At 36.0% G+C, this 24,250-nt stretch overlaps 1 protein-coding gene across 1 annotated transcript in view; it reads left to right on the top strand.

Moving 5' to 3' along the window:
• LOC311165305 (3'-5' RNA helicase YTHDC2-like) overlaps positions 1–23,306 on the top strand; it is a 29,641-nt gene extending 6,335 nt beyond the window's left edge. Inside the window, exons 6-30 of the mRNA XM_084225168.1 lie at positions 1,588–1,690; positions 2,857–3,013; positions 4,822–4,929; positions 6,026–6,174; positions 6,554–6,689; positions 7,083–7,209; positions 7,466–7,531; positions 8,507–8,685; positions 8,889–8,985; positions 9,066–9,153; positions 9,239–9,319; positions 10,242–10,324; positions 11,380–11,485; positions 11,620–11,739; positions 12,097–12,369; positions 12,778–12,904; positions 13,812–14,017; positions 14,442–14,637; positions 15,695–15,804; positions 17,093–17,382; positions 17,790–17,967; positions 18,837–19,040; positions 20,941–21,123; positions 22,298–22,401; positions 22,541–23,306. Of these exons, the coding sequence (XP_084081294.1) occupies positions 1,588–1,690; positions 2,857–3,013; positions 4,822–4,929; positions 6,026–6,174; positions 6,554–6,689; positions 7,083–7,209; positions 7,466–7,531; positions 8,507–8,685; positions 8,889–8,985; positions 9,066–9,153; positions 9,239–9,319; positions 10,242–10,324; positions 11,380–11,485; positions 11,620–11,739; positions 12,097–12,369; positions 12,778–12,904; positions 13,812–14,017; positions 14,442–14,637; positions 15,695–15,804; positions 17,093–17,382; positions 17,790–17,967; positions 18,837–19,040; positions 20,941–21,123; positions 22,298–22,360 (3,430 nt within the window). The 3' untranslated portion in view covers positions 22,361–22,401; positions 22,541–23,306. The remainder of the gene's footprint in view (positions 1–1,587; positions 1,691–2,856; positions 3,014–4,821; positions 4,930–6,025; positions 6,175–6,553; positions 6,690–7,082; positions 7,210–7,465; positions 7,532–8,506; positions 8,686–8,888; positions 8,986–9,065; positions 9,154–9,238; positions 9,320–10,241; positions 10,325–11,379; positions 11,486–11,619; positions 11,740–12,096; positions 12,370–12,777; positions 12,905–13,811; positions 14,018–14,441; positions 14,638–15,694; positions 15,805–17,092; positions 17,383–17,789; positions 17,968–18,836; positions 19,041–20,940; positions 21,124–22,297; positions 22,402–22,540) is intronic.
• The last annotated feature ends 944 nt before the right edge of the window (positions 23,307–24,250 follow it).

Here is a 24,250-nt window from a genome sequence, read left to right as displayed (position 1 = left end):
TCTTGTGGAAGTTTTCAGTACTTAAAGTGTCAGTGTTGGAGGAGGTAATTGCTGATTTTACTTGCACAACTAGCACTGCCACAGGTAGTAGGTACTTCTAAAGAATTTTAGATTCTTGAAAAATCAAAGCATTTGAAAAGATTCAGCCTATTTCTTTGAGATTCAGTCAAGTATAGTGTATTGGGTTTGTATGGCAAACTTTTGGTAGTGAGGGGGTTGTTTTTTGTGAGAAGAACTTCCCATGTGTCTGATAAAGCCTCTGGCAGTTGGCTGTAAGAGAGACCTTACAGCCGATGGGCTAGCCAAGGCTGAGCCCATCGGCTGCAGTTGAGCATGACTCTGGAGCAACGTATTTGAGAAGAAAATCTGCCCAGCAGTACAAAGAGAGGGTTGCGAATGTTTGAGAGGAATAGTTCTGCAGACAATGGGTCAGTGCCAAAGGAGGGGCACGAGGTGCTCCAGGTGCCAAAGCAGAGATTCCTGTCCAGCCTGTGGTGAAGACTGCACTGTGGGAGGATGTTCCCCTGCAGCCCATGGAAATCCACAATAAAGCAGTCCACCTGCAGCCCCTGGAGGTGGCTCTAATACTAGACCAGGAGGTTGCCCAAAAGGGGTTGTGGTGCTGTGGGAAGCCTGTGCTGAAGCAGGCTTCCCACAGGCTCCTGACAGGACATGGGGCCCCACAGAAAGTGGAGTTTTCACTGGAGCAGTTCTGCTGGTGGGACTTGTGAACCCTTGGGGGTCCTGTGCTGGAGTACTGTAGGACTGTACTGCATGGGAGGGACCCACACTGGAGCAATTGGTGAAGACTGTGAGAAATTCCCCCGCTGTGAGGAGGAAGGAGCAGCAGAGACAAGATGTGAAGTGACCACAGCCTCCGTTCCATGTCCCCCTGTGTACTGAGGGGTAGGAATTTGAGAAAAATGAAAGTTAAACCTGGGAAGAAGGGTGGGATGGGGGGAGGTTTTGTAACATTTGATTCTATTTCTTATCCTACTTGGATTTAATTGGTAATACACTAAACCAAGCTCTGTAAGTCAAGTCTGTTTTGCCCATCATTGTAACTGGTGAGTGGTCTCTCCCTGTCCTTACCTTGACCCTTGAACCTTTTGTTGAATTCCTTCTCCCCTGTCCAGCTGAGTAGGAGAGGGATAGATCAGCCTGGGTAGGTGCCTGGCATTCAGCCAAGGTCAACCTTCCACATGTAGACAAAGACTATATCTGAGGAAGAATTGTAACCTGTTTTTTCAAGGCCGTCCACACTGAATTTTCCAGTAAATTAATACAGCATGGCAAGGTTCTCTAGACTCTGTTTCACTTGCTTATGAATTTAGAAAAAATGAATCTCTCCGTGTTTATTAATCACTTGTCTGAAGTTTTTGGGCATTAGCACTAAGAAACCTTAGGAACTCTTAGGGAACAGGCATAATTTATAAACAAATAGTATGTGTGAACTCTTTGGTGACAGAAATGTAATTCCACTTCTGATGAGGAGCCCTTCAGTCTTTGATTTTTGGTAAATAGTGGAAAGCTAGCAGCATTTAAATGGTGAAAAAAGCAGCAGCATCTTTGTTCACTATTCACTAGGGTTTCTCCAAAGACACTGGTAACCTTTTGCACTAATGGCATACTGCTCCGCACGTTGATGGCAGGAGACAGCACCCTATCAACCGTGACACATGTTATTGTGGTAAGGATCTTGTATTTCATGTGAGATGGAGCAGTATGTGTTGGTTTTTAATTGGAGGATGAGCCCCTAGTTTTCTGTATTAATTTGATGGACATTTAAGGTGTTCTTGTTAAGTTAGAATCTGAATTAACTTGAAAGAGTTACTGATATTTTTATTATAATATGCATATTTTTCTGGGGTTTGTTGTTATATTTTTTTCTTGTAAAAGCATCTTATTTTAGGTTTTTGTAAACAGTTAATTTTGGAATTGTGATGTGATTGTGGAGGGTAGAGGTCATAATTTTTCTGAATTTCCTCTGTCAGCAGAAAAGCCTTAGGAAGGTTTGATACAAGTGTGTCAGAATTTTTGTTATCATGTACTTGATTTTGCAGTCCCTTTCTTTGCCTAATGTTTTCAACATAAAATGTAGTCTAATTTCTAGCAAATTATTTGTGTTGATGTATGATTATGTGAACTTCCTATTGTGGAGTTTGATAAGTCAGTGGAACCAGAATGTTGACTGCAAGTTCATCACTGCTGGAAAATAAAAAACCATGGTAAGTTTAGGTGGCTGTCTGTTTACTGAGGAGGAAAAAAGCACAAGAATGGTTTGTGCATTCTTGACTTCAGCCTGCAAATCTTGTTCTTGATTCATACATTCTGAATATAAAACTAAATTAAAGATAGGCAAAGATGATTAGTCAGACATGTGCCCTAATGATATGCTTTGTGATTGATTGGATCCAAGAAATCTATCTTTTTTTATCGTTATGTGGTATCATACAGTTTTTTAAATTCTTATCAGTTGTGAAGGGTAATTTCATTGAAATAAGATTTTAGGGTTTGCAGTTTGTGGTTTTATCTTGAAAATGAGATTCAAGCGCAAGAATTAGAGAAGTTTCAGATGCTCTTTTTGATATCTGAAAGGAAGGTCTTTGATGGGTTGTGCATTACAGTGCAGTCTACTCTGATATCATTATAAAACTTTTTGAAGTATATTTTTACCTTTGGTTAGATAAAAAAAATCCTTCTTATGTTAAACTTAAGCATTTTATACCTCTGCAATGCACCACCAAATTACATGTTTTAGTTTTTAAAAAAATCGTATTTGTGAAAAGTTATGATCTTGGATCTGTGATGTTTACATGTTCTTTTTTTTGTTTGTTTTTCTTTCCTTTCATACAGGATGAAGTACATGAGAGGGATAGGTTCAGTGACTTCTTATTAATAAAACTAAGAGATGTGTTGCAAAGCCAAGCCAATTTAAAACTAATTATTTCTAGTGCTGCTCTAGATGCAGACCTCTTTATTAGGTATTTTGGATGTTGCCCAGTAATACACAGTAAGTACTTAAGTAAACTCTTAAATCTCAGTATACCTGCCCAGAGACTCCTAGATCTCAACTGAACTGAAACCATTCTGAGTAAAGGCACATGATAAATGCACTTACAGTTACCAGCAATGCTTGTTCCTTGTTTACTTATGTTTGTTATTTCTTAACTATTTGCATCTACCTCAGAGGGAAGTGTTTTTATCAATGGATATTTTATAAATGCAGGGATGTCCTGGTCCCCTCTGTGTTCAATTGAAGGAGGATAATGTTCTTAAAATGCTGGTCTGCATAGCATTGCAGACCCTAGGATTTACAAGAGTGTAATATCTATTAGTATATTCAAGTAGACTGTAGTTCTGGCTTCAGAGGTTGCTACTAGCTAGAGGATAAAACTCAAAAACTCTATTTATTCATTTCAGAAATGCAGTCCTAGGCAAATTGGGATGTATATTTTAATCATACGATTCTTTGCTTTGTTTAGTATTTTCTACACAATTCCTTGGTTAATTTTATGGGATATTAATGAGAAAGCATTATTCTTTCTTATTTACACATAAAAATGTTCATTTCTGGTTTTCAGGTTTAAATTATTGCCTAGGAAAATAAGATTTGTTGCTTGTTGGAGGCATGAATCTGGAAGTTACACTTAATTTTAATATTTGGCAATTTTTTGGAGAAGAAAAACCTCATTGTAATTTTTGTATGGCTTTCTAGTTTACTTTTTTTGCAGCTTCTCATCCTTTAAGATTAGTAGATTTATTTTGGAAATTCTGGCTACTGTCTCTTTATTCAGTTTACTGCAGTAGTTTTACTGTTATCTCATACTGGATTTCACAGGATAATCATAATTGAAAAGATGCTTTTTCCAATTTTGCTAATTTGAGAATGAAGAGGTTTAGATACTTTATCTGTTAATATAATGAAAATGCTTTGATTCTTCAGCAGTGTAGTTGACACAATCCTGACCATAGAAACAATATTTTTTAGTTGTGGGTTTCTGTAGAACACAGAGTTTGTGATTAGTGCTAGAAGACTTCCTTTATGACAGCTTCTAAAAATATGTGAACTGTAGCTTGTTCTTTCTGAAGGAGAGATACGTCCTAGGTGGTCTGAACTTATTTGTGGGAAGTGTCTGCTAAGAAACCTAAAATAGATACAGATTCTTCCTGTGTAGAAAAATGATTTGATATCTATAAATAAGGTCTAGAAAACAGTGATGTTAAAAGAGAAATCAGAGTAAGTTCTTAGGAGAGAAAGACCATGTGAACTAGTCAGCAAAGAAAGCCAAAATTGGCTGCAATAATTGAAGACATTGAGAGAAGTCCATCTCCTCATATACTTCTAATGAAAGAAGGTAGTTGAACACAGACACGGCAGTCTGCTCGTGGGATCTTACACTAAAACTGTCTCAATCTTCTTATATTGAGTAATTCAGGTGGCTGACACAGTGAATTCTTTTTTGTATGCCTAAACAAAAGTGACTGTTTTCTTCTCATTTGATAAAATTGCAGTAAACAACTGTCAATCTTACCTCTCTTGCCATTAACACTTAATAGAATTGAAGAGGTTAATGAAAAACATGTTAAGCACCTGGCATTTCCTTTTTGAATTTTTTCTTATGTCCCAATCACTTAAAGAAGATAATCTCAAGTGAAGATACTCTTACAAGACCTTCCAAGGAATATAAGAATTCATTAAATCTGGCCCTAATCATGTTTAATTCACTTTCCTGTCTATAAAAACTATTTTTAAGAACTAATGTTCTTAAAGCAAAGCTTGGGAATATCTAATCTTTTTTGAATTATTTCTGATTTTAGTCCAAGGAAGACCTTTTGAAGTTAAAGAGATGTTTTTGGAGGACATTTTACGAAGTACTGGGTATACAAACAAAGAGATGGTTAAGTACAAAAAAGAGAAGCAGCAAGGTTGGTGGACTTGTTAATTGCTGTGTCTTGACAATGAGTCTAATTGATTGATTGAACAAGTAAAATGATTCTTAGTTAAAATTCTAAAGTCAGATTGTTAAATGAGACATGATTAAATGACAGCACATATCTTTAAAACTCTGTGTTTACATTGTTGATGTAAATTGTAATTGAAAAATTATTTTTACTTTCAATGGTTATATTCTTACTTATCTTAGTTGATAAGTGTTGTATTTTTCCTAATTATTATGAAGTAGAATTACATACATGCGTGGGCTTTGCCCACATGAGCAGTATAGAAGTAAGATACATTTGTAAGATACAAAATGCTGACATTTAGGTGCAAATTCAAGTGTGGCCATTAGAGAAGGCAGGATTTTGTACGTCTTGCACAGAAGTGGTTTCTAGTATTAACATTTTTATGTGCATTCTTGACACATGGATGCATTAATATTTAGGTCAAGGAGCAGTAACACACTAGAACCAAATATAGGGGGTTCTTTTCAATTGATTAGTATTTGGGTATATTGATCACAATATTTGAGTGTTCCTGACTGCTAAAAGTAGTTATCTTCATGAATATTAAAAATATTTTTGAAAAGGCCAACCCCAAAGCTGTAACATACAATCCTAACTACACATTTAGCATGGTGCTCAGCTCTGATCACTGTGTAGAAAAGCTCAGTTGGGGCACTGATGGCTTCTACTGTTTCTTTTACTGGTACACAAAAATTAGTTGTTACATGCAAGAGTTATATCACTGCTCTTTGGCATTTCACTTCTGGAGAAACATCTGGATTTAGAATTGTGTCGAAGTTACTTAGGAATCTCGTTTGAATCCAGCAAGTTGCAGGCTTAATGGTTTAAGCAACCAAGTGGTATTTTTACCTTGTTCTTATAGCAGACTTTTGCTATGGTGCACTTTGGGTGCCCTTATCATGGAGTTTATATTGGACTGGTAACAATGTTCTAGATTAAATAAGAGATCAAACAGTTTAAACTTTGTAATTAGGTATTGCAAGTTTTTTTTAACTGAAATTAATGGATAATTAGGATTGCTATAAAACTTTTCATGGAAGTCCTATATGCATTCCAGAAGAAAAACAGCAAAGCACTCTTACCGAGTGGTGTTCTGCTCAAGAAAATAATAGTAAGCTGGAACCTGAGAGACCAAGATTTGTCCCAAGGGCAGCTAAAGAGTGTAGTCTTTTGGGTGATGATGGTGACACAGTATTTAATCAACTGGTAAGTTTTTCCTTTTGTTGGGAGATGCGTTTAAATCTGCTTTAAAAACTGTTTTCCAAAGATACAGGTCCTGTAGAATTTCTTGAAGGGTATTAACATATTGTATAGATTATTTTTTTAAATTATCAAGAACTACTCTAGCCAAAGTGTGCTTTTCACTTACAATGGTTTGTGCACAACTTTCTCTTCAGCTTAAATAGCTGAACTGCCATTGCTTTAAGTACTAGCATGATACAATAAATGATTAACTGGTACCTGAATGCTTGATTTCTGATTGCTACTTGGAAAAGCAGCTCTTGAATTTTTTAATGTGTAATATATGAGAATAAAGATAAATCTTGGAAGACATATATCTTTTAATACTATTTTTCCTCTCCAGACTGAAAAAGATTCTAATTGCCTTGAACTATGGTTAATAAAAGAAATGGATTCTTGTCTTTCTGACATCTGGTTGCATAAAGATATTGATGCCTTTGCTCAGGTGTTCCATCTCATTTTAACTGAAAATGTCAGTGGTAAGTCTGTCATCTTATAACATAAGAAAAAAACAATAACAAAATTACTTGAATTTCTGTGGCTGCTTTATCTCCAGTTTCAAACATTGTTGGGTTTGAATTCTGATGCCTGTTGGAAAAGTGAATAGAGTTAGCAGAATTAATGAATTGCTTAGTCATTTTTTGTTTGTACTTGTTTTGAAGTATTAACAGATGTTACAGTGTCTAAAGTAGTGTTAAATTCATAAGAACTGAGTGGTGGGATGAAGTAAGAAAACAAATTCTCTCTGGCCTAGATTTTAAACGTCATGTAAACTACATTCATACCACTTTTAGGTGAAAAAGTAAGAATACTTTTATTTGGTTTGCTGGTTTATTTATTTATTTATTTATTTATTTATTTGTAATTCTCAGTTGATTATAGGCACAGTGAAACCAGTGCGACTGCACTAATGATTGCTTCGGGGAGAGGCTTTTTGAGTCAAGTAGAGCAGCTGATCAGTATGGGAGCAAATATCCACTGCAGATCATCTAATGGCTGGTAAAAACAAACAGACAAACCAAAGCATATATTCATTTGTCAATATACAAATGAGAAAGAAATTTAACATTTAAGCTAATAGCTAACTTAATAGACTGCTGTAAGCAATAGTAAATTTTGACATTCAGAGCATTTTCTAACTTCTGTTTATCACATTTTATTCTGGAAATTAAAAATTGGATTTTTAAGTCAGAGTTTTAGGCTGTATGTCTTTTGAAGTGAAAAGTTTAAAAAATATTTCTGTGTATTCTTTCAGGATGGCTGTGGACTGGGCTAAGCACTTTGGACAGACAGAGGTTGTTGACCTGTTGGAATCCTATAGGTAAGCTATAACTACTTTGCAGAAACAGTTGAAGGGAAATGTTGAAGGGAAATTTGCATTTTGTCTTCTAAAGAGAACAGTTTTTAGCTTTTTATGCCTTTAGATCTGACCTATATAGCAGGATTTATTTGAGACCAGGCATGTTTCAAAAAGATGCTCTTTAAAAAAAAAGTGTGTTTGTATTCAGTGTATTTCATTGATTATGTTTGTGCAAATTCTAGGATAAATATAGTTAAGAGTGGTGTAAACTTCTTTCATATTGTTATTTTTTATCATTTTGATGTGGACATTGCTATCATGATTATATGTCTTGGCATATAACATATATAACTGACTTAGATAAATAGGGATAATGATTCTACTATGTACCATTTTTAATTTCAGATGCTTATTTAGGTAACAAACCCGTTGTGTTTTTATCTATGCATTGTTGTCTGTACATATACTATGTATAGACAACATTGTTGTCTATACATAATAGCCATATTAAAGAAATTTAATAGAAGCAACATTTACACAAGGTCATTCAAGAATTGGTTTCTGATTACCTTACAGTTCAGTTATCATTTGATAGAAACCAGTAATTTTAGAGCACTTTTTAGTGTCAATTCTTTTTGTGTAGTACCTGTTCATGTGAGGAAAACATTTGGGCAAACATTTCTTTTAAGTACTTCTTATTTAACAGGTAAACAAGTAGTGTCTTTATACTTTGAATTCTCGCACTCTGCTTATGGCTGTGTTTCAATAAAGAGTAAGAAAATCAAAGTTATGCAAAAAATTGAAGTTTCATGTTTTGTTGGATTACACTTAAATCAGTGAACAGTAATAGTATTCTGGAGATGCTGTTCTGCTACTCTTTAAAATTTAAATTTGAAAGGAATAGTCTTATTGGTGTTGATCTAAGTTTAGCTGGTGGCTGGGTGCAAATCTGAAACAAACAGCCTTGACTCTGGTCTGTGCATTTTTCTATTTTAGTGCTTCAGCAGGATTTGGAAATCTGGATGAAAGTTCCCTGGTCCGAACAAGTGGTAGTGACCTTAGTGCAGAGGACAGAGAACTGTTGACAGCTTATCATCACAGTTTTGATGATGAAAAAGTGGATCTTGACCTCATTATGCACTTACTTTATAACATCTGTCATAGTTGTGAGACCGGTAAGTATAAGCACACACTCCCATTACTTTACTGTAATTTCAGTACATTACTGTACATTACTGTACGTTCAACTTTTGATGAATCCTGCCCTTCTTTTGGAAACACTAAATAAGTAAAACCTCCCAAATGCTATTCTGTACAGTACTGATGTGTATTTTAAGTGAATCTGCTACTTAACTCTGGCAACCACCTTCTTTTTCAGGAGCGATTTTAATATTTCTTCCTGGATATGATGAGATAGTTAGCCTGAGGGACCGTATTCTTTTTGATGACAGGAGATTTGCTGACAATGTGCACAGGTAAAGCCTCTGGTTCCTATGGTTGAGGTTTTTATTGTGTCTTTTAAAAGTGCTTATATGTGCTCTTTGTCTTGCATTAGATATCAGGTTTTCATGCTTCATTCCAATATGCAGACTTTGGATCAGAAGAAAGTGCTTAAAAGTCCACCTCCTGGCGTGCGCAAAATAGTAAGTTTTAGAGGACTTAATCAGATATTGTATTAATGTCTTTTGTCATTGCTTTTAACTATGGTTTTGGTTGTTTTATTTGCAGATTCTTTCTACAAATATAGCAGAAACCAGCATAACAGTCAATGATGTTGTATTTGTTATTGACTCAGGCAAGGTGAAAGAGGTATGATTGGTTAAAACTTTCTGTGACAAGTAAACTTCCTAGTGTTATTCTATTGTATATAATAGGTAAATTTTAGAGTACTGTTTTCTTATAGTAGGCTGACAGCTAGTGCATGTCAAGTAACAAAGATCACAGAAGTTTTGACATTTGTTTTATGACAAATACTGTAAATAATTTGCTGTTAATAAACCTTATAAAAACTGTTGTAGATTGATATGCTAATGCATTTTTTTTAAATTTACAATTTCTGTTAGTTGTTTTAGAACAAGTTCATCTGTTTAGACCCCATCTTCCTGAGACTTAAGAGGGCAGTGGGAGTTCCCTTTGTCCTACTATTGTGTCAAGTCCAAATCAAAGCCATTAAGTTTTTCAGTATTGCTTATGATGTGTTGAATGCCCATTCCCAAATTACATGTGAAGGAAAGAAGAGATAGTATGATGAGGTAGTTTAAGACCTATGTCTTTGAAAATGAAGTTGCATTTCATAGGAGAGATACATGCCAAATTTCTAAAGTTCCTATGATAATACAGTTTTTGTGGAACTTTGCATCAAATGTAAGAAAATAAGGGTATGATTTCCAAGTGAGACAAAGAAGAAGACTTTAATCAATACAACAACATGTTTTTTTCCTGATTTGTGATAATTCAAAGTACAGTCTGTATCTTTTATTGACTCAAAATTATCTACTGAGACTAGAAAGAGAACTTCAGTTTAGGAAACTATAGCACAAAGATAATGCAAAACATGTATTATAAATTCAGTTGAAAGGAGGTACTTCAGAGCATACCTTTGTGCCAGAACCTGCTGGTTGTTCAAATTATTCTGTTTTTCAAAGAACTTCTGTTAAAAGCTTATTAATAACTTTTAACTTCATGTATCATGGTTAATCATGGTTTTATGTTCATTCCTATGCTTTTATAGAAGTCTTTTGATGCACTGAGTTGTGTAACAATGCTGAAGATGGTGTGGATCTCAAAAGCCAGTGCTATCCAGAGAAAAGGCAGGTAATAAATGCTTCATACTGATTTTTATTTTGCAGATATCCACCATGCCATATATTAAGAGTAAAGTGCAAACGTATAGCGGCCACACTGGGTAATGTTTCTAGGCTAGTCCAGTGTCATGTTGAACAATGGCTAATAATTCTTCTCTGCAGTAAATTAAGAGTCAGCATGTATTTTCTTGGACTGATTTCCCAAGACACAGAAAAGTGGCATTCAGGAATGTCCCAGAACTTACACTAGGTATAGGTTGTTGTTCCCCTGTGGACTTAATTCCTCTTTCTGCCATGTAGCACCAGCAGCCACAGTAACTTGTCTGTGGGCAAAGGTCTGCCTACTGCTAGTTTTTAATTGATATCCTGGCATCCCTTCTTAAGAAGTGACGCTGAACAGTGATTCCTTATTGACCATCTCCAAAGTATTCATGACTTTGCATATTCATCAGGATGCTCAGTATCATGCTCCTCCCAGCGCAGTGAGTGAGGGCTGAGAAGTTATGTGTGTAGATAGTAACAAATGCCTCTTTGGAGATAAAATGTTGTCATTATCCTCCAGGTTTTTGAGCATGAATTGTGAGCATTTGCTGTCTCTGTTCCTTCATTCATATGTTTTAGGGTCTTTATTTTACCATTTACATCTAGACTTCTGACTGGGGAATTTGAAGAGGAAGAAACAAAGTTTGCAGCTTAGGTTCCCTGTGGCACAAGATGGCTGAGATTTGGATTGGTGTCAAGTTAGCAAAAAAGTTATATCATTTTATTTAGATAAGTCTTACTTCTTTTTTTGTCCATATTTTTCAGTGTAGGGTTAATAATATAATAACTATTGAAAGTATTTTTTTGTAATAACATTATATAATTTTCCATACTGTCAAAAATAATTAATGTACTGGAAAACTTCTAATTCATATGAGGGACTTCCTCTTAAAAACAAAATTACCATTCTCTTAGACCTTCTTCTGCATTTGCATTCCAAGTTTGTGTGGGTTGTTTTTTGTTTGTTTGGGTTTTTGTAAAAAAGAAACAAATTTTCACAGCTTCCCACATTTTATTTTACAGGGCTGGGCGCTGTCAGCCTGGAGTCTGTTTTCGTCTCTTCAGTAGGCTCCGATTTGAGAATATGTTGGAATTTCAGACTCCAGAACTTCTAAGAATGCCACTTCAGGTGCGTGTTCACTTAGAAGTAACAACTTCTAAAAAATGTTTTATCACCAGACCATACTAATAACTCCAAAAAGGTGTGTACTTATTTTCTCTTTCCCAGACCTGAATAGTATTTTTCTTCTTTTTAATTTGCAGGAGCTTTGTTTACACACAAAACTTCTGGCTCCAATTAATTGTCCAGTTGCTGACTTTCTTATGAAAGCTCCTGATCCTCCACCAGCTTTAATTGTGAAAAATGCTCTGCAAATGCTCAAGGTCAGCAGATGAATACATTTAGATGGGAGTTGTGTTTAATAAGTATTTGTGGTGTGGTAACATATATGACTTTTAACTGTTCTCAAAGTCTTGTTCACTTACTTAATGATGCTTTGAATTTTTGTTGGTTTTCATTTTGTGTGTGTGTGTGTGTATGTATTTCTCCATGTTAAGGGAAGGGACTACTGTAAAATCTTGAGCTGAAACTAGGTTGACTTGCTTCTTTAGTGTTTGAGAGCAAATCCAGATGATGTCCAATATTTGTATCCGTTCTGCTTTCATTGTAAATTAATTTTGCCCCCTTACCCCTTCTTCCCCTTTTCCCTACATCCCCACCTTCTTTCTTTTTTCAAACAGACTATAGATGCCATGGACCCTTGGGAGGATCTCACTGAACTTGGTTATCACCTCACGGAATTGCCAGTGGAGCCGCACCTTGGTAAAATGGTGCTGTGTGCCGTTGTCTTGAAGTGCCTGGATCCTGTTCTTACCATTGCCTGTGCTCTGGCCTACCGAGACCCTTTTGTGCTGCCCACGCTGGCCTCTCAAAAGCGGGCAGCCATGCTGTGCAGGAAGTGTTTTACTGCGGGAACCTTCAGCGACCACATGGTGCTTCTCAGGGCTTTTCAGGTATCCTTCCAGAATGGGGACTGCTCACACATCAGAGTAAATCACCTACCAACTAAGGCCTTCCTGTGTATTGGACTCACAGATTTCTGAGGGACACATTTTGTCTGACCTTTTCAAACCTGGTTAAATTCTGTAAGTTCCAGCAAGATGCCGCTTTACATCCTGGTACACGGGTAACCTAAAATAGCAACCTTGACATAGTGATCATTGTAATAACATAATGAACGTAAAATAACAAAGTTATCATTATGTTTTGGTTAGGGAATGGGGGAAAAAAATAAATTAAACAGGTTTGATACATTTGCTTTGGTTAATTTTATTGACATAAATGTAGCTTTTAGAACTCTGCATTTTTGAATTTTAGATATTTAAATTAGTAGGCAGATGTTAAAAAATTATTCTTTACAGGCATGGCAGAAGGCACGCAGTGATGGCTGGGAGAGAGCCTTCTGTGAAAAGAACTTCCTTTCTCAAGCCACAATGCAAATCATCGTAGGAATGAGAACACAGTTGCTTGGCCAGCTTAGAGCCTCAGGTAAATAGGTTCGAAAAAGCTCTAACATAATTTTAGACTTCAGTGTATACAAATTGTAAGGAAAATAGTGTTCACTTGTCATTTTCCTTCCTAAGTTGAAAAAGACCAGTACATATTCATGCTGGGCATGGGGGAGATGCTAGGGTGAGAAAATGTGGCTGGGGAACAGCTGGCATAACTGAAAGCACCCTGATTGTTCAGCATCCTGCTGTCTTGCAGTGTAAGACATGTTTCCTTGGGTTTTTATATTCTACTAAATTTTTTATTGAGGCAGTTGTTGAAACGAGTTCAGACCCTAGGTTCTGAGGCAGAGTCAGTTAATTTCATCTCAAGCTGGATGTCCCTGGAGAGTGTCCTGCTCCTTGCTGTCAGTGTGCCTGATCTTCATGTGCCCTGTTTGTTCCTTGCATGCTTCTCTTGATCCAATGGCAATTTATGGTCTGGGGTCTTCCACTAACTCAGTGTGGGCATCACCTGCTTGAGCCAGCCTTGGGGCCCTTCCAAGGTCTCATCCTTTATCCAAAGATATCTTTTACTTCCCCTGCTTAGCTGTTTATGCTAACAAACAGTTCACCTGCACTGTATTTAAAGTTCACCTACTCTAGGTTTTGAGCAGGGTTCACTCATGCTAAGTTGTAAGCAGGTTGCAATTAAACTACACAATTTCTAATATTCTGTTAAGTATTGTAAAAAGTAGTTCTATTCTACATTAGTATGAAACCTCTTACCAGGAAGGATTTCAGTTTAAGGGTTTCTTCTTGGTGCTGTTAATGTTCGCAGTTGTGAAAAATGCAACTAATTTGTAGTTTATTTCACTTTTTTTTTTTTTAATTCCTTTTGAGAGGCAAGAAAGTAGATCTTAAATACAAACAAATATAACACAGTTTTGACCTCCTTCTTTCTTCAGGTTTTATTAGAGCCAGAGGAGGAGCTGATATTAGAGATGTTAATGCTAACTCTGAAAACTGGGCTGTAGTTAAAGCTGCCCTAGTGGCTGGGATGTATCCCAACCTTGTGCATGTAGATCGAGAGAGCATGGTTTTAACTGCATCAAAGGAGAAGAAAGTGCGATTTCATCCAACCTCTGTTCTTAGTCAACCTCAGTATAAAAAGGTAAAGACACTTCGGACTTTTTAGAAAATATTTTTTCTGGCAGGTGGTAGAATAAAAAATTGGAGTTGGTGTATTTATCCAGTATTTCAGTTAGTACTGCTAAGTGGAACAAGACAAAATAGTAAAAAGAAAAAACTAGTTGTAAAAGTATTTGGATGAGGTAACAATTTCTGTTCACTGTTATGAGGAAAAGGTTCTTTTCTGAAAATGATATTTCTTCAGACCCTCTTAAAGTAAAATATTTTCCTTCAAGGTGATAGGATAACTTTTAAGTCTGGTTGAATATACTTGTGTTTTTCATATTCGTGTGTATGTAAATATTTATGTATTTATTTCTACATACATAAAGTAAGAACTCAGTTTAAAATTTATTTTAATGACACATAGGTGATAAAATAACCTAGTCTTATTTGCTCCTGCACAGATTCCCCCAGTGAATGGCCAAACTGCAGCTGTTCAGGCACTCCCTACAGACTGGTTGATATATGATGAAATGACGAGGGCTCACAGGATAGCAAACATCAGGTGCTGTTCTGTTGTAACACCCGTCACTGTGGCTCTCTTCTGTGGACCAGCTAGGTTACCAAGTAATGCTTTACAGGCATCTTCATCCTCTCAAGGTATACCAGAGTGTGGATTTGGAATGTTTGCATTGGTATTATATTAGTACGTGATTTGGAAAACTTATTTTTCAAGTCTGTTTTCTACATAATTTGGTTCATTCTTGAAATACAGACCCATGTATAGTTCTAGCAGCTGTTCAGGAATAATTTATAGGCTGTGTAACAAATGTCTTGTGAATCCTTGTATGTTCATGATGTTTACGGTTCTGGAGTCTCCAAAATTACAGTATAGTTTTCAAAAAAATAAAAAATGCAACCAAAATGTTTAAAGGCAGTACTTATGCTGAGAAGCGTAGTATGTTTATTTTTTCTACAGCCTAGTTTATTTGGTACTTTGAACCAGATGATTCAAGCTGAATAATATAGTTACATTACGTGGCAAATAATCATATTGCTTTCATTTGACACATGCATTTTGAAGATTATTTTCTACTGATAACTTTTAATGTCAATTAGCCATATTACTAGGTAGAAGTAGTAGAGAATTTATTAAAATTTCCTTTTTTCATATTTAAATGGCATGCTGTAAGAATAGAAGTAAAATTTATCTTATCTGTTGTCAGTTCTGTAGAAATACTAGTTTGAAGTAAGAGTTCAAGCTGACTTTCTACTCTGAAACTGTTGCCCTTAAAATAATGCTGATTGAATTGCACTTTGAAAAAGGAATCCTTAATAGCCATGTGCATTTATAATTTTTTTCTTAATTGTTATACTAAGATATAAAGCATAGAGCAACGTGTGGTTTTACAAACAACTTTAGGCAAAAGTTTGATAATGGCTAATTATTGATGAAGGTACATGAAAGAGTCAGATCATATCAGTATAGATGTTTATGTAGTAGGGCTCTTAAGAGGTCTTGTTCTCTTAAGTGAAGCAAAGACCTTCCCTGAGGTGTATATGCAGAAATGAAAAAGTGTGTTTACAAATGTTTACATTTTAAGTGAAAATTTAGGAGGAAAATTAGCTTATTGCTGGTAATGTAGTAATGTTCAAGTTTTTGTATGTAAATGTAAATAATACAGAAATGTTAATGCACCTTCTTTACTTAATTCAGGAGACAAGGTATCCAGTGATAGCAGTGACAGTGAGATGGAGGACAGAACAACTTCTAATGTATCACTATTGAAGCTAGATGAATGGCTCCACTTCAAACTGGACTCTGAAGTACGTAATCTATCACTTCCATGCTTGTTTTGTGTAGAAGAATAGTTATGCCATACTGTCCTTTAAAAAGTTGGATAACAAAAAAATTACTGTAAGAATGGCTCTTGTGACCCCTTCAAGTCTCTCAAATTTAAAGGAAAACATACTAAATGAGTTAACTTTTATTTAATTAGTTCAGTAGGAGATATGAAAAACACGCAAAACACAATCTTCTTTTTCCCAGGCTAGTCATTTGTGTGAATTCACATATTCAGCATCCCAAGTTGTAGGGCTTCCTATGGATTGTAACAACCCATAACTCTTAAATCTTGCACCTGTGAGCAAAAAGGAAGAAAGAATTAGTTACCTAGCCAACTGCAAGTGTTCATCCTTCTTCCTCTGTCATGGTGCAGCTGTCCCACATATCACACTGGGAAGCAGGAAAGCCTCAGCAGTCAGCTGCTGTTGGATTTGCTTTAGAAGCAATTTGGGTAAGCTGGTGTTTTATCATTTTCACCTTGGCAGTTTGATCCATTTCCATAAGTTAGGAGATTCTAAAGAAACTGCTAGACAAAAGAAAATGGCTGCAGGGAGCAGCAAGCTGCAGGAGTAGTGGCTGCATAATGGCCCTTCTGCTGTGACAGTGGTCACCTGTATTGCCTGTGTGGTGCTCCCAGCACACAAAACCTTAGCTTGAGCTGGGTTAGACAAAATTTGAGCAGGAGTTGAGAGAACAGTAAAAATGGCATATTGTGTATTTCCTTTTCTGAGAGGATGACTGAAGTTGCTTGACTAAAATGGAGCACCTGAAACGGGAACTGCTGAAAGAAAATTGCTGTCAGATTTTATAAAAAGAAGAAAAGAGCCCCAGCCTTTGAAGATACAAGTCTTCTGGTTATTGCGAAGCTCTGGTTGTCTTAGAAGGCAGAGTAACTAGAGGTCTTTACCATCAAATATGTCTAAAGAGCCCATAAATACAAAATGAACTGGCAGGAAGTGCATTAGACATGAAAAGACTTCTTCTAAAGAAAAGATAAATTTTTAAAGTAAAAAATCCTGTGTGTTTACATTAGAATTTTAAGTTTTGTGCAGTGCAGCATGAAATGGTTTAGAAATTATCTTGGACCTGAGGAAAGAAAAAATAACGGCATAATTTAAATGTGAGGTTTTCTTCCCCTCCCTGAGACCTTAGTCTTGCCTTTCAGTTTGCTGGAATGCCACCTGCTGCCTGATAGGAAAGATGTAGGATACCCTTTGCCAAACTGATATATTTCTTATTAGTCTTTAACAGAACTGAAATTCATTACAGGCTGCTGGTTTGCTGTTGCAACTCAGACAGAAGTGGCATAGCTTATTTCTGCGTCGCATGCAAGCTCCTTCTAAACCGTGGTCTCAAGTTGATGAAGCAACTGTAAGAGCAATTGTAGCTGTTTTAACTGCTGAAGAACAGGCTGCAGGTTTGCAGCAGCCTTCAGGAATTGGTCAGAGACCAAGACCTGTGGCTTCTGAAGATCGTCTTGTACCATCTACATGGAGGTCAACTAACACCAGGAGAAGTACAGCAGAAACTGAATTCTCTGACTCCCCTAATGCTGAAAAGTAAGGTGTTGAGATCTTCCAGAGACTGTATCTTTTAATTTATCTGTAAAAGCATCACTTGAATTTCTGCTAGTATTAAGAAGAAAGAAACAATATAAGTACAGCTGAAAGCTTTGATACTGTCCTGTGCCGTGTTGTAGTTGTGATTTCATTGAGAACTATTTAATATATATGCTGGCTGTTTGGGAGAGCAGTCAGAAATAGTGTCCATGAGTTGTGCTCCTTGGGAAGTAGCAAAAGAGGTTTAACCGTACCACTCAGAATGAATGCATCCTTTTTTATTTAGTGTTTGTTTTGGAATGACTGTAATATCTATGGTCATGCAGTAGGCTGATAGGTATATATAAATTGTTCTGTGACCTCTTGCAAAACTCACAGTCTGTTGTGTATCTCCCTTTACTTTTTAGAGTTCTGATGAGATCTACACGTCCTATGCTTCATCAGCCAAAGAAGCACAAACAGAAAACTGTTTTGCGCTCCAAACGAACTTCAGATGACAGGTCAGATCGATCATCAGTGAAGTCTGCAGATAGCAGTAGCTTCCCTAGCCCCTGTGCTAGTCCAGCTTCTCCAATGTCTGCAAAGGTACAGTCTTCTAAACATATTACCCTGCTCTTCAAAATGAAGAGAATCTTGATCTTGCTCATATCTTTCAGCAACTATTGGGTATTGTCTTGATAAATTAAGAACCTAACTTAGATTTTCGTTGTTAACAACCACATAATATTTCTTTTGGAATCAGAAGTCAAGAATAAATATCCTTGTTATATTAGTTTATTACAGTAAAAATGTTATTCTTTGCAGACTTCTGAAGTAAAGCTATTCAAAGTAGAAAAAAAATCCAATTTTGAGGGGTGTGTTTTTTTTTTTAAACTTGCTACTCTGTGCATTCTGTCTTCCTCTCTTTCTGTTATAGCATACATTGGTACTGATTCTCTTTAGGTTTTGTGTTATCTGCATTGTTGTGACTGCTTGGCAGTTTTTTTGATGATTATTTATTAAAGCATACATTTTTAATGAGGTTATTTTCATAAATCTCCCTGTATTTTTTAAATTCAGCCAGTATTACAGGGAGAACATTTGTTTCCTGAAAATGGAACTGCAAGTATGCTGCAGGCTACAGTCTAGAGTGATTAATTTTGTGTCATCTGAAGTTGTCTCAGACTTCAAAAAATTGTAATTAATCACTAGATTCTTTAGGCGTTCTACCATAATTGTTTGCTGCCCCTCATGAATGAATTATAATTTTGAAAAATACTTGAAAAAGTAAAATAGATGTAAATATACTTGCAAGTCAATTCTGACAGGAACAGCTGATAGATAGCATATTTCTTGTATAACCTTGGAGAGGAGAGGAAAAACTCCGTGAAGGATCTGTCTTCATGTGTGTAGGGCTTCAGAGCTAAAGTTTGGTTTATTTTATTGTACTTATTAATGTAATTAAATTCTTTCAGGCTGCCAAATCACCTTCACCAAGACAAAATATGCCAGTTCGGTACTTTATAATGAAAAGCAGCAACTTGCAGAACATTGAGATTTCTCAGCAGAAGGGTATATGGTCCACTACACCAAGTAATGAACGAAAACTGAATGGAGCCTTTTGGGAAAGCAGCATGGTTTACTTAGTATTTTCTGTTCAAGGGTCTGGACACTTTCAGGTGAGTCCTTAGCTGATACCAACTGTTGGTGGTGGTTGATGGTTTAGGAGAGTGCAGCAAATGGCTGTGTACAGTATGGAGGTCTTTGCTTATGACTTCTCACTTTCTAATAAGTAGAGTACTGTGCCAGTGTCTCTGCTTGCTGAGAAAGAGTACTTCATTCTTCTCCAAAATAGTCCTTTTTAATGAACTCAGTTTTTCCCTCAAAGGATAAAACTAAGTGGCCTCCAAACATAATGAATCAGGATAATGTTTCTACCCTACATAAATGCTTTAAAACAGCAGTAGTGGAAGAAACAAAGAAATCCATACAAAGCCGGGGATTGCTGCCTTTTTCTCTGCATGACAAAATAAATGTAAGTGAACAAGAAGATACAATCAAGTCGCAGCTTTCTAAAGCCAGGAAATTCATATGTCTTTAATACAAGTTTTAATAAATACTGTTCTGCTGGAACTGTAGTTTCTCAGAGTTAGGAAGCTGGAAAGTCATGACCGTGTTTCTTCCAGAGCTGTCTTGAGTTCACATTTCGTGAGGTATTTGTCTACAATTTGCTGACAAATTTGTGGCAAGTTTAAAGGTAAAGATTTGACCTGCTAGTACAAAGTTGCAGGTTAACTGTGTTGTAGAGCCTGCTAAACTCAATTGTTCCAAGTAGAGAAAGTTCAATTTACCTCTTTATATATTATAAACTATTAATAGAAGTCTGCTAAACTTAAAATTTAATGAACCAGTCCAAACATAGAGGTCTTGATGATACCACTGAAGGATTGTGGTGAAGTGTCCATATGTGTACAGTGATTTGGCAAATGCCATATTGGGAAGTAATTTTCAGCATGCCAGTTGAATCTGAAAATGGGCTGTTGTATTGGTGCTCTTAGACAAGAAAGCTGGGAGGGGAGGACACACTGAAATCAGGATGTAGGTTGATTATGTTGGCTTTCCCTTCCAGTTTTGACATGGAAGTATCTTGGATCTTCATGGGAACGTGAGATTAACATTCCTAATAATACCTTCTTGCCTCAGGTGTCTCTACTTTCCGCCTATATTTTTCCTTTGTTCCTTTTATTAATTTTCCTTGATTTTAATTTAAGGCTTGAGCTGCCTAGGACTGCATGACTTACTGCAGCAGTGTGTGCTGGTAACTTTAGGCAGTGCACTGCATCTCTTGGACTCCTAAGTCATAACCGGAGTAAATTTGCCTCAACAGTTGATAATTATGCGTGCCCTGGGTTTATTTTTGGTTTGTTTGGTGTGTGTGTTTAAAGGGTATCCTTAAGCAAGTTAAATGCAATCTTGGATTTGTGGTTTCTTTCATTTAATTTCTGAATACTTGACCTGTGGGAATTTCTTTCAGCTTCATTAAAAAAGGAAGTTTAAGCAGTTTTAACATATTTCTTTGGAGAACAGCTCCACATTTTTAATTGCATATGAAAGTTTGTTAACAAAGAAGGAATAAAGGAAAGAAGGATGGAAGGATGGGTGGAAGGAAGAAATGATAGAAGGAAGCGATGTTCGAAAGAATATTGTACAAGTACCAAGGAATAGCTAATGGGGATAGAACATTCATCTTCATACCTTGCACTTTTTACAACAGCTTTTCAACCTCTATTACAAAGCTTTAAAAAGCCCCTTGAATAGTAATTGCAAGAGATTTAATTAAAAGACATCCTTTATGGTAAAATTCTAGAAGGTATTTTTGAAGTGGAAAAAACAAATTATACTTCTAACTTTCTAGGTGTAAACATTTTAGAAGATCCAGCTTCATGTGTGTTAGTGTTTGAATCAGTCACTGAAACTAATTTGAAACTTTCATATGAAGTCCAGTCTTTTATTTAATTCCAGCACAAATAGATATGCTCTCAGTAAGTCCATTCTTTCATATTTAAATTTTTCTTCCAGGGTTTTGCTAGAATGTGTTCATCAATAGGGTGTGAGAAAAGTCAGGACTGGGGATCTACTGGACTTGGAGGTGTATTTAAGGTGGAGTGGATCCGAAAAGAAAGCATTCCTTTTCAGTTTGCGCATCATTTGCTCAACCCTTGGAATGACAATAAGAAAGTACAAATAAGCAGAGATGGCCAGGTAGTTACCCTCTTCTAAAGTCTTCTTTGCTTGGTAGAAGTGCGTTTTCTTCATTGCTTGTTCAGCCTTGAACTCAACTATGCTAATGTATGTATTAATCTGAATCCCAGGTCCTTGGTGTGCATTGTAGCTTCTGCTAATGCAGAATTACTGTTGAGTAGTGGATTTGTTAAAATCAAACCAGTTTCTTGTTAATGGTGTTTAAAAAAAAATATTTAAAGCTGAATTTTCTCAAAATAAATGGGGTGTTGGTGGTTTTCTTTTAATTTCTGGCAGTTTGTTTCCTGTTTGGTTCAGATGTGTTCTCCGAGATAAAATAGTCTGTCATACCCAAATAACTGTTCATAGAGTCATAGAGGTCTGCGTTTTCCTTAAAGCCTCAAGAGAATCTTGATATTTGAGGCAGAATAAAGCTTAGTACTGTTCTCCAGTTTATTAAAGCTAAATGCAACTACAAAAAGCCAGAAAAGAATTTGCACAAGAATTCTCTGTGGCAGCTTTTACATTCTCCTCAGTCCCCTCCTTGATATAAGATTCTGGAGCTAAACTTTTTGTATTGTCTTCTCACTGCTTCCCCAAAACCTCTTCAGTTGTAAGAATAAGGAAAGGAGCATGCTGCAAGAATAAGGAAAGGAACATAGCACATGTTGAAGTTGACAGTGCTTCTCCTTTAAGTCGCTCTTAATACCTAAAGAATCTGAACAATATAAAAAATAAGTGATTTATATTAATGTCTGTGATTCCGCCAAGAGCTACTGCATTATCTGTGACCTGCCTTTCCACATTCTCCACTGCATTTAATGGAATTAAATCTAAAAGATGTGGAGAATAATGATCTTTAGTTAATAAGGAAGTGACCTGTGGAAGGCACAAATTGTATGGTGCATCTCTTCTAGTGATGGTATCTTCATTACAAATTGTTTTTTGAGAATTGACATCTCGCCTGAAACAAAAAACCTCAAACAACTGGTAGGCGAGGATTGCTTATGAAAGTTTCTAATCTTCTGTTGACCCCTTGTTGTAGGGATAGTTCTAATATAAGTCACAATAGCAAAAGTAACAATTTTTTCATAAAGACCACCAGCAGCCTCTTCTAAGGATTTTGTAAAAATAGTTTTTACATGCACAATGGCAGCAGTGCTAATAACTTTCCTAATTTCCTGATCGCTTCTAGGAGCTGGAACCACAAGTTGGAGAGCAGTTGCTGCAGCTTTGGGACCATATTCCTTTGGAATGAAAAAACTCAACTGATTAAGCATGTCAGATAGCGAGATGGAGGTAGTTATTATTTCATGTATTGCATTCTGGTTTTATGGTAGAGGAGAAGGTATCAACATACACTGTATCATTACGGTACTGTCATTTGTAGCTTGTGGAAGAGAGAACTAAATGTTTTCTTCCTTTTGGTTTTTTCTAGCTGACATTGTTGAAACATCAGCTCTCACCACTAGAACCAGCAGCATGCCTACAATACCAAGATAAGGAAGAAGGTGGCACAACAAATGAACTCCTGAAGCTCTTAGTCATGCTAGCTCTTAGCTAGCAGTGGAAAAAAAAGAGGGAATTATGTTTGTTTCAATGTTTCCTTGTTGTAAAAAAAGGTCAAATGTCAATAAGGTTATCCACCAGTCTTTTTTTGACTGAATTATTTTTTTCTACAGTAGTGTGCAGATACTTGAAAGTGTGTTAAAAACTTCCAAAACTAAGTTTAAAGCAATGAACCACATGTAAGTTTGTTTGTGGGTTTAAAATAGCACAGCAGACAGTTTACATTTAAAACATTCTCAATCTAGTAAATGTATGAAAGAAACCAGTTTAATGTTAATTAATCAGTCTTGCAGTTTGATTAAAATAAATAAATTGAGAATAGACATCTCAAGATGTGTTGGGAGATTCCATAATTGTTTGGTGAACTTCTATGTGCACAGTACAAGAGAGAAGGATATAGTCAACTACTAGACAGGTGGAGAATGCTAGTTTTTGAATTCTAGTTGAAATACAGAAGGGAAAAAAGTATTGATCCAGTGGTATTTCCAGTTTCAATTTTTTTGGCCGTAAAAGTACTCACACTTAGACAAGCTGAAACAGTCTTTCAGAGGCCTGTGGCCAAATGGTATTCTAATAGTTGATTAACTTGAGCATTGTTATAAGATTTCTACTTCTTTTATAAAAAATAAAAAATATTTACCAGTACAACTTGCTTCATCTTTCAATGTAGTCTTCAATTTTTCTTTCTATACCTCATTTTTCAAGTTCATTTCTTTCTTCTGTACTAATGTTGTTTTGGTTTATTGGGCTTTTCCTTAGTCATTAACATACTCTAATGTGAGGCTGTTGTAAATTCAGTCTGCTCACTGTGAGCAGTGTTGCTCATTCTTGGGTTAAACCGAGAGCTTTTTCTGCTTCCGAGCTTCTACTTAGTTTCTCATGTCCTCTTAGGATGTTCTCATAGTTCAGACTATTCCATGTATTCATTAATTCTGGCACAGCATCATTAGAAATTTAAGTTAGACCTGAAACAGACTACTGCAGGACTTGATATAGTTAATAAAAAAGCTGCCAAGGATATGAATGGCTGTGAAAGAGAAGGAGATGAAAAAGGTATCCAAAGATTTAAAAGAAAAGGGATTTTTAGGCATTAAAAAAAAATTATTTTTATATATATATATATATATATATATATATGTATGTATGTATAGTATGTTTTCATCTTAAATCCGGAACTGAAGACTTATTTGCACCAAGTACTGTTCTTTAAAATTTCTCTCTCTCAATTTTTTTTCTTGGGAGACATTTATTACTTGTTTAGCACTATTTAATTTATATAAAAATAGTAAAGATAACCTACAGGAACCCTGCTTTTAGGAAACAGATTTTTGGCCTGTTGCTACTTCACTCTGCCAATCAAGATGCAATGATTTCATAAACTGGCCTAGGACATGCTTCTCATGTCCTCTCTGACTGCTACCTTTTCTCTCCACATGATCAAAGTGGTCATTGCTGTTCATTAACATGGCATTTAGAAGAATCCTGATTAAAAGGACCCTAAGAGGTAAACTTATTTCTTTGTAAGAGTAGAAGCTGGAATGTGTCCTTTTTTCCCTAGATTTGAAACTGATGGAAGGGA

Source organism: Fringilla coelebs (genome assembly GCF_963513975.1).
Source record: "Fringilla coelebs genome assembly, chromosome: Z".
Taxonomy (NCBI): domain Eukaryota; kingdom Metazoa; phylum Chordata; class Aves; order Passeriformes; family Fringillidae; genus Fringilla; species Fringilla coelebs.
The sequence above is the reverse complement of the archived record's forward strand: the minus strand, read 5'-3'. Positions and strand labels throughout refer to the sequence as shown.